This window comes from Mizuhopecten yessoensis, unplaced genomic scaffold, assembly GCF_002113885.1.
Source record: "Mizuhopecten yessoensis strain PY_sf001 unplaced genomic scaffold, ASM211388v2 scaffold10963, whole genome shotgun sequence".
Lineage (NCBI taxonomy): Eukaryota > Metazoa > Mollusca > Bivalvia > Pectinida > Pectinidae > Mizuhopecten > Mizuhopecten yessoensis.
Genome location: NW_018408809.1, coordinates 113,275 through 124,097, shown reverse-complemented (window position 1 = coordinate 124,097; position 10,823 = coordinate 113,275). Strand labels below are relative to the sequence as shown.

The 10,823-nt window shown below is 39.5% G+C and overlaps 1 protein-coding gene across 1 annotated transcript in view; it reads left to right on the top strand.

The window, feature by feature from the left end:
- The first annotated feature begins 7,398 nt into the window (after window positions 1-7,398).
- Window positions 7,399-10,823, top strand: part of LOC110464134 (probable C-mannosyltransferase DPY19L3) — a 62,368-nt gene continuing 58,943 nt past the window's right edge. The window contains exon 1 of the mRNA XM_021519200.1: window positions 7,399-7,638. Within this exon, the coding sequence (XP_021374875.1) occupies window positions 7,399-7,638 (240 nt within the window). The remainder of the gene's footprint in view (window positions 7,639-10,823) is intronic.

Sequence of the window (10,823 nt, the reverse complement as noted above, 5' to 3'; positions counted from 1 at the left end):
TGAGTGACTGTACATTGTGTAGGAGTTAGTGAGTGACTGTACATTGTGTAGGAGTTAGTGAGTGACTGTACATTATGTAGGAGTTATTGAGTGACTGTACATTATGTAGGAGTTATTGAGTGACTGTACATTATGTAGGAGTTAGTGAGTGACTGTACATTGTGTAGGAGTTAGTGAGTGACTGTACATTGTGTAGGAGTTAGTGAGTGACTGTACATTGTGTAGGAGTAAGTGAGTGACTGTACATTGTATAGGAGTTAGTGAGTGACTGACTGTACATTGTGTAGGAGTCTGTGAGTTACTGTACATTGTGTAGGAGTTAGTGAGTTACTGTACATTGTGTAGGAGTTAATGAGTGACTGTACATTGTTTAAGAGTTAGTGAGTGACTGTATATTGTGTAGGTGTTGCTGAGTTATTGTACATTTTGTAGGAGTTAGTGAGTTACTGTACATTGTGTAGGAGTTAGTGAGTGGCTGTATATTGTACATGTGTAGGAGGTAGTGAGTGACTGTATATTGTGTAGGAGTTAGGGAGTTACTGTACATTGTGTAGGGGTTAGTGGGTTACTGTACATTGTGTAGGAGTTAGTGAGTGACTGTATATTGTACATGTGTAGGAGTTAGTGAGTGACTGTATATTGTGTAGGGGTTAGTAAATTACTATACATTGTGTAGGAGTTAGTGGGTTACTGTACATTGTACATGTGTAGGAGTAAGTGAGTTACTGTATATTGTGTAGGAGTAAGTGAGTTACTGTACATTGTACATGTGTAGGAGTTAGTGAGTGACTGTATATTGTGTAGGAGTTTGTGAGTTACTGTACATTGTGTAGGGGTTAGTAAATTACTATACATTGTGTTGGAGTTAGTGGGTTACTGTACATTGTACATGTGTAGGAGTTAGTGAGTGACTGTATATTGTGTAGGAGTTAGTGAGTTACTGTACATTGTGTAGGGGTTAGTAAATTACTATACATTGTGTAGGAGTTAGTGAGTTACTGTCCATTGTGTAGGAGTTAGTGAGTGACGTACAATTGTGTAGGAGTTAGTGAATTACTGTACATTGTTTAAGAGTTAGTGAGTGACTGTACATTGTGTAAGAGTTAATGAGTGACGGTACATTGTGTAGGAGTTGGTAAATTACTGTACATTGTGTAGGAGTTAATAACTCGCTGTGTTTTCTGTACTAGTAAATGAATAATGTACATTGTGTAGGAGGACACCCCAAATTGAGCATTACCAATTTATCCTGATTTATGTTGTTACTATACTGTGATCTACATTCTCAACTTTATTGTGGCACTAAATACAGTTAAACAGTATAACCTGCAGGCTGCAGTACCTGTACTTCTACACATTTAAATGTCTATGTAAAGGTTAATGTCGCCTAGACAAACAATGAAAATGCAGTCCACCAATTATCTCTATAATCCAATCATTGTTAATGCTCTCTCAGCATGCTGATAGATTTGCTGTCAGTTTGTACCCGCAGACAGCCAATTTGCCCTCATCCGTGCTGGTAAACAGGATTAATTTTCAGTGTAGAGTACATAATGTGAAGTATTGAATGTTAGAGGGATCACAGTATGATACGTTCTGAAGGCCAATATTCCCGGCTTGCAATCACTTCGCAGGGAGTCATTATTGATATTCATTAAATTCATCATGATTATGGAAATTATACCCAGGACAAATCTTAGGAGCTTCCCCAGTGTGTGATAATCATGTGAAGGGCAGAGGCTGCTGGCCTACAGGGTCCACCTGTCTTTGATGGGCTGTATTTATATGGAGACCTATCTTTGGAGTTGGTGGGATGTGAATTGTGATATTTATATACCGGGTAGTTGAATTAGTTGGAAGTGGGAGGTATTATGCAGGTACATATAGTTTTTGGGTCATGGGAGGTACTTTATATAAAGTTAATGAGAATTTGGAGGTACAATCTTTGGTATATACAAGAAATGACATTTAGCAAACATTTGAACATGATGATCCATGACCTTCGTTTTAACTTCCAGCAGGATAGAAATTACAAGTCTTTTCAACATCATTCTTCATATGTTTTTATCGTTATAATATAATTATATCGCTACTACAACATAAGGGAAGGGAGTATTGACCTGTAAACAGACTGTCTGTAGACACTTGTTTAAGGGAGAATTGACCTGTAAACAGACTGTCTGTAGACACTTGTTTAATGGAGTATTGACCTGTAAACAGACTGTCTGCAGACACTTGTTTAAGGGAGTATTGACCTGTAAACAGACTGTCTGCAGACACTTGTTTAAGGGAGTATTGACCTGTGAACAGACTGTCTGTAGACACTTGTTTAAGGGAGCATTGACCTGTAAACAGACTGTCTGTAGACACTTGATTAAGGGCGTATTGACATGTAAACAGACTGTCTGTAGACACTTGTTTAAGGGAGCATTGACCTGTAAACAGACTGTCTGTAGACACTTGTTTAAGGGAGTATTGACCTGTAAACAGACCGTCTGTAGACACTTGTTTAAGGGAGTAATGACCTGTAAACAGACCGTCTGTAGACACTTGTTTAAGGGAGTATTGACCTGTAAACAGACTGTCTGTAGACACTTGTTTAAGGGAGTATTGACCTGTAAACAGACTTCTACTATTCCATGACACATGGATGATTTTGGATGAAAGTGCAAACATCCTACTTATCATATAAACCGTGTCATTTCAGCTGCCTTTTAAAAATTAAAGATTCTTGATGTAATCATCTTATGTATGAACACACATCTCCCTTCATCATATGTTAACCCTTTCACCACTGTAGACCGTAATAGACTCATCCTGATCAATGCGTAGAAGAGTTTACTAAAGTTACATAGGGGTGGAAGGGTTTAACTAATATGTCATTTCTTTTCATATAGTCCTAATTGACATCAAATGTCTGTATTATCACACTTTGAATACCATCTTCAAATACAATGTACTTAATAGTACAAGGAGATTATTGAAGTACTGTTGATGGTAAGTGTAGTAACATGTAATGGTAAATCAGATTCACTATAGAAATGGTGATGTGATGTACATTAATAATACTCTTCTTTTTTTAACATTATTGATCTGGGTAAAAAGATAGCTGATTTGATGTTATCATTTGTAGCTTTGCAATGCTATCACTAATGCTCTCCATGACTGTGTCTTTCCTTGCCAAGAACGTTTGACATGGATGGCAGCAGTGCTGTGGCCCCTGTCTGAGGATGTGTTGAGAAATTCCAGCAGCCATGACAGACAAGACACATAACCTTTTAGACTGAATTTCTTTAGCATGTGTCAGAGTTAGAATGGTTTCTGTCACCATTCATATTTAGTGGGCAATCAGTCACAGTACTAGAGTATGTTTGAAGGTTTTAGCGTGCTACTTAAGGATGTCTGATGGCAATAGTGTGTGTTTCATAGATGTTATGTACTTTGAAGGATGATGTTTGATGCCAGTGATGTATGTTTGATGCCAGTGATGTATGTTTGATGCCAGTGATGTATGTTTGACGCCAGTGATGTATGTCTGACGCCAGTGATTTATGTTTGATGCCAGTGATGTATGTTTGACGCCAGTGGTGTATGATTCGTGGCAATGATGTATGATTCGTGGCATGATGTATGATTCGTGGTAATGATGTATGATTCGTGGCAGTGGTGTATGATTCGTGGCAATGATGTATGATTCGTAGCAGTGGTGTATGATTCGTGGTAATGATGTATGATTCATGGCCGTGGTGTATGATTCGTGGCAGTGATGTATGTTTGACGCCAGTGGTGTATGATTCGTGGCATTGGTGTATGTTTCATGGTAATGATGTATGGTTTGTAGCATTGGTGTATGTTTCGTGGTAATGATGTATGATCTTGGTAATGATGTATGATTCGTGGCCGTGATGTATGTTTGACGCCAGTGCTGAATGATTCATGGCATTGGTATATGATTCGTGGCATTGGTGTATGTTTTGTGGCAGTGATGTATGATTCGTGGCATTGGTGTATGCTTTGTGGCAGTGATGTATGATTCGTGGCATTGGTGTATGATTTGTGGCAGTGATGTATGATTCGTGGCATTGGTGTATGATTCGTGGTAATGATGCATGATTCGTGGCAGTGGTGTATGATTCGTGGTAATGATGTATGATTCGTGGCAATGATGTATGATTCGTGGCCGTGGTGTATGATTCGTGGCAGTGATGTATGTTTGACGCCAGTGGTGTATGATTCGTGGCATTGGTGTATGTTTCATGGTAATGATGTATGGTTTGTAGCATTGGTGTATGTTTCGTGGTAATGATGTATGATCTTGGTAATGATGTATGATTCGTGGCCGTGATGTATGTTTGACGCCAGTGCTGAATGATTCATGGCATTGGTATATGATTCGTGGCATTGGTGTATGTTTTGTGGCAGTGATGTATGATTCGTGGCATTGGTGTATGCTTTGTGGCAGTGATGTATGATTCGTGGCATTGGTGTATGATTTGTGGCAGTGATGTATGATTCGTGGCATTGGTGTATGATTCGTGGTAATGATGCATGATTCGTGGCAGTGGTGTATGATTCGTGGTAATGATGTATGATTCGTGGCAGTGGTGTATGATTCATGGTAATGATGTATGATTCGTGGCATTTGTGTGTGTTTCAGGACTGTATTTAGTATTGTATCGTTGAAAGATGGAGATATTTGAAGTCGTTAATTTTTTGGTCAAAAAACCTTGTGAGCTTATATATACAGCACGGTGCAGCATCTATCTGTCATCCAACAAAATAGTATTTAACATGTTAAAACGGCCCTATATGCCTGTTGTTCTGTCACACTAGTGCCACACTACAGAGTGGTATTAGTGATGCCTGATGACAGTGGTTTATATGTCAGTGTCACACTACAAAGTGGTATTGGTGATGCCTGATGACAGTGGTATATATGTCAGTGTCACACTACAGAGTGGTATTGGTGATTCCTGATGACAGTGGTATATGTCAGTGTGGCACTACAGAGTGCTATTGGTGATGCCTGATGACAGTGGTATATATGTCAGTGTCACACTACAGAGTGGTATTAGTTGTGCCTGATGACAGTGGTATATATGTCAGTGTCACACTACGAGTGGTATTAGTGATGCCTGATGACAATGGTATATATGTCAGTGTCACACTACAGAGTGGTATTAGTGATGCCTGATTACAGTGGTATATATGTCAGTGTCACACTACAGAGTGGTATTGGTGATGCCTGCTGACAGTGGTATATATGTCAGTGTCACACTACGAGTGGTATTAGTGATGCCTGATGACAATGGTATATATGTCAGTGTCACACTACAGAGTGGAATTGGTGATGCCTGATGACAGTGGTATATATGTTAGTGTCACACTACAGAGTGGTATTGGTGATGCATGATGGCTGGAAATATGTCAGTGTCACACTACAGAGTGGTATTGGCGATGCCTGATGACAGTGGTATACATGTCAGTGTCACACTACAGAGTGGTATTGGTGATGCCTGATGACAGTGGTATATATGTCACTGTCACACTACAGAGTGGTATTAGTGATGCCTGATGACAGTGGTATATATGTCAGTGTCACACTACACACACTACAGAGTGGTATTGGGGATGCCTGATGTCAGTGGTATATATGTCAGTGTCACAATACAGAGTGGTATTGGTGATGCCTGATGACAGTGGTATACATGTCAGTGTCACACTACAGAGTGGTATTGGTGATGCCTGATGTCAGTGGTATATATGTCAGTGTCACACTACACACACTACAGAGTGGTATTGGTGATGCCTGATGGCAGTGGTATATATGTCAGTGTCACACTACAGAGGGGTATTGGTGATGCCTGATGACAGTGGTATACATGTCAGTGTCACACTACAGATTGGTATTGGTGATGCCTGATGTCAGTGGTATATATGTCAGTGTCACGCTACAGAATGGTATTGGTGATGCCTGATGACAGTAGTATATATGTCAGTGTCTCTCTACAGAGTGGTATTGGTGATGCCTGATGACAGTGGTATATATGTCAGTGTCGCACTACAAAGTGGTATTGGTGATGCCTGATGACAATGGTATATATGTCAGTGTCACACTACAGAGTGGTATTGGTGATGCCTTATGACAGTGGTTTATATGTCAGTGTCACACTACACACACTACAGAGTGGTATTGGTGATGCCTGATGACTGGTTTATATGTCAGTGTCACACTACAGAGTGGTATTGGTGATGCCTGATGACTGGTTTATATGTCAGTGTCACACTACAGAGTGGTATTAGTGATGCCTGATGACAATGGTATATATGTCAGTGTCACAATACAGAGTGGTAATGGTGATGCCTGATTACAGTGGTATATATGTCAGTGTCACACTACAGAGTGGTAATGGTGATGCCTGATGACAGTGGTATATATATCAGTGTCTCAGTACAGAGTGGTATTGGTGATGCCTGATGACAGTGGTATATATGTATTCAGGCCAGTGATCCTCCCCACTCACAGCTCTACACATGATCTACCACTTGTGTCGTTGACAAGAGCTGACCACTTGATTACAAAAATTGACACCTTGATTACTGTTGGGTGTTCGTTTAATGTTACCGTGTCTTGTTGAGCAGTGAACATGCGGACAACAAGGTAACAATTGACTACTCCATCTCTCACTGTGACATTGATCCAGGCGGTTTTCTTTCTTTGCTTCCCTCACTCTTAGCATAGGCAGCTTCCATAGCACCGGGTTTTATTGATCAGGAGCATCACGTTTAGAGCTGGGCCTATGTATTACCATTACAGACCAAGTGTTGGTACCTACTTGGTCCTCCATTCTGGCACACGCATGCTAGCTCCAACATTAACGTGTCGTGCCCATCCGGGAGTGTAAGGGAACATATGGTCAGCATCAGTACATACTGTGATTTTCTGGTACCCCGAATACGTCACAGGCCAGTGATTGTTTGTACTACCATCAAGGGATTCCGTCAAAGGACAGATTCCACACACGCCATATCGCCTTGCTGTCTCGAGACTCCCAGAGTTGTGATATGCTGGCTTGACTGAGGATACATTTGACACCTTCTCTCCATCAGGACTCAAGGATTAACCTGTTCATAGGAATTATGTGATTGGGTAATACAATCCGGCTCCTGCTACAGCTGAACCTTGACACTGTTACTGATATGCTTACTACAAGCCATTTAACTTGTGTGGGAAGTAATTAATACCAAATAGTTCTCAATACTATTTCTCTGTCATTTGAAAGACAGCCACTCAGCTGGTGAATGCATTGCATGGAAGATGATGACAAAAGCAAGTTGGTGAATTTGTTGCTCACATAAAGTGATGACAAAAGCAAGAAAGTATTTTTTTTATAAGTGATGACAGAACTACGACGGCGCCGCCCCCCTCGTCACAAGACAGGGGGGTCTCGGAATGGTTACACAAAGGGGCTCGGCTCTTCCCAGTCAGGGAAGGACAGCTTTGTTGTGATGGGGATACCCCTCCAACAGTTAATCATTAACGGATTAGGAATTTTGGTGTGTCTCTACATTGGCTACAAACATGCTCTGTACATGCGGACCATACATGAGAACCACATGTGGTTCACCAACATTAAGGTAACCACACTCGCTTTGGCGACTTCCTATACCTGATCATTTTACTTATGATATTTCTAATAGATAACTGTTAATTGTTCTATCTTTGCCATTTTGTTTGTCCATTTTTAAATTCATGATAACTTGATATTCATATTTGATACTGAAAATCTGAGCTTTATTATTCTCCGAAAAACATACATTAACAAATTAAAAAAAAAAATCACTGATCGTCAGTACGTCAGTATGTACAGTAGTGTAAGGATGTTCACTGATTGTCAGTAAGTCAGTGTATAGAGTAGTGTAAGGATGTTCACTGATTGTCAGTATGTACAGTAGTGTAATGATGTTCACTGATTGTCAGTAAGTCAGTGTGTACAGTAGTGTAAGAATGTAAACTGATTGTCAGTAAGTCAGTGTGTTAGGTAGTGTAAGAATGTTAACTGATTGTCAGTAAGTCATGGTGTTTAGTAGCGAAAGGATATATTTAACAAAACCCTAAATTACACAGAAAATTAGTTGGTTTAGGACTAATGATCAAGTTTGATGAGTTATTAAACCAAGTTTTGTCTAGGTGATGTATATTTTCTTTTTTATTGACTGTGGTTAGACTCTGCTTTTAGATCTATTTCTTTATTTAGATACTTCATTCAGCTGCATTTCCATTTTCTAGTTGTTTAGAATAGAGTTTTACAAAATTGATTGTTTCTTTGCTTTTAAGATAATATGTCAGAGGCAAATGTAAAGGAAATGTGAAGATGGAAATCATTCCTTTTGAGAAAAAATAATGTGCACCTTCCGGTAAAAGGCTCGGCTGGACTGGTGACTTTGTCATCAGTTTTGTAGTGATGATGAAATACTGGTAAATCCTAACGTGGCTGTTGATTCATGCTGTGTCACATCAAACGGGAAAAATAACGATCACAGAATTTAGTTCTAAAGATATCTCCTGCAAGATTGGTTTGTTTATGTTTTACGTCCTATGAACAGCTATGGTCATTTAATGATGTGCCAGGTTTTGGTGGTGGAGAAAAGCCGGAGTTCCCAGAGAAAAAACACTGACCTATGGCCAGTGCCTGGCCACTGCTCCATGTAGGTCTTGAACCCGTGACCCAGTGGTGGAGGGCTAGTGGTAGCAGAATTTTGTTTGGATGAAATATTTTTGAGATATATTTATGACCATTATAAAATGTTGAAATGCCAGCAAAAAGTTGTTGGTTTGAAGTAAAGATATTATAAAGTTAATTCTGTAATCAGTTTCAGGTACTGACATTTACAAGCAATAGAAACATTAATTGGTGACATCAGAGTGATCTCTATATAGATCATGTGACCCTTAAGGGATTCATCCCTGCAATTTCATAATGAACTATTCCAACCTTTGAATTGGAAGAGTTCAAATTTAAATGTGACTTCAGGGGTAAATGAGTTATTCTTCCATTTGTATAATTTTATTTCATGATTAATCTCTCAAATGGTATTGTAGTAACATTTTTGTTTTTATAAGTCCAAAGGAACAGTAAGTTAAGTGATTTACCAGTCCTTGCTAAAATCTTCTAGTCTTGGCCTATAGACAAGTTCTAGTGTTGAACCCTGATTTGGTGATTCATTTTGGATACCTTTACGTTATTTTATGTTATTTTTGACGTTATATAAAGAATAATCATGAATAAAAAACCTTATATATTTACTGTGTATAAATATTGTAGCATCGGAAATGAAAGAAGCTATAAATAGGCCTTTGGCTGTGGCCCAAATCCTATTGTTTAAGACGATGAAATTCCTTACAACGAAAAGGAATTGGCTTAGGACAAGGGACAGTTATGACCTTATGGAGGACAGTAGGCTACATTCACGGCCTTTCTGACAGAAATGATAATCAAACACTTTTACAGAGTCCAAACATCCCTTGTGATACCCCAAACATGATGGTGTTAGCCGAGTTTGTATGGTCAGAAGATATTACATGTGCCGAGTTTGTATGGTCAGAAGATATTACCGTACATGTGCCGAGTTTGTATGGTCAGAAGATATTACATGTGCCGAGTTGGTATGGTCAGAAGATATTACATGTTATGTTCTAGGTGAGAAGGAACTGTAGCAATTAGTTGAGCCCAGGAAGTAGAGAGATTGAAAGCCCTGTTTAACAGTATCCATTTGTCCTATACTGATCAGCAATGTCCCCATTGAGAACACCAACTTCCTTCTGTTATGGCTTTCTTCACCAATTAATGGTTGGTTCTTCCTTTCTTATTCATCATTTAACAAAAACGGTGTTGTCATTGGCATACAAACCAGACAGGGAGAGGCATGAACAAAACCAACATTTTATCTGGTAATCATTTCAAGCAAGGTGCATAAAAAGTTTGGCTTTTGGCATTTCCATGGAAGCCTATTAAGCATGTTGTTCGCTGGTGTTTAATGGTTAATGTGGCACAGTGATCCAGAAGGAGAAATGCTAGATGTCTGTTTTCCTGGCACCCAATATCAGGATTTCTTGTAGTCATGGAGACTAAGTTCTATGTAAAATGTTACTGCTGTAGTTTTTTTTTATTTGACTATTGTATTGTTTGTTTGATAGATGTCTTGAAGAGAGTTTATTTTGACAGGTAGACTGGGTAATTTTGATTATTAGACTAGTAAATGTTTCACATCATAGCTTCTGTGGAATATTTATTTTACCTCTACCAGGGGCAGGTACTTTGGGACTAAAGGCTTGCGTGTAGTCTGTCTGTCAATATTTCTGTAGGCCCATCTTATTCATGTCCAGACTATAGCTTTTGATTGGTAAAATTTATTAGATGAAATATGGGTACGGACACCATATCCTTGGTAGCTACAGACACCTTATCCTTGGTAGCTACAGACACTCTATCCTAGGTAGCTACAGACACTCTATCCTAGGTAGCTACAGACACCCTATCCTTGGTACCTACAGAAACCCTATCCTTGGTAGCTACAGACACCCTATCCTTGGTACCTACAGACACTCTATCCTAGGTAGCTACAGACACTCTATCCTAGGTACCTACAGACACTCTTTCCTTGGTAGCTACAGACACTCTATCCTTGGTAGCTACAGACACCCTATCCTAGGTAGCTACAGACACTTTATCCTTGGTAGCTACAGACACCCTATCCTAGGTAGCTACAGACACCCTATCCTTGGTAGCTACAGACACCCTATCCTTGGTACCTACAGACAC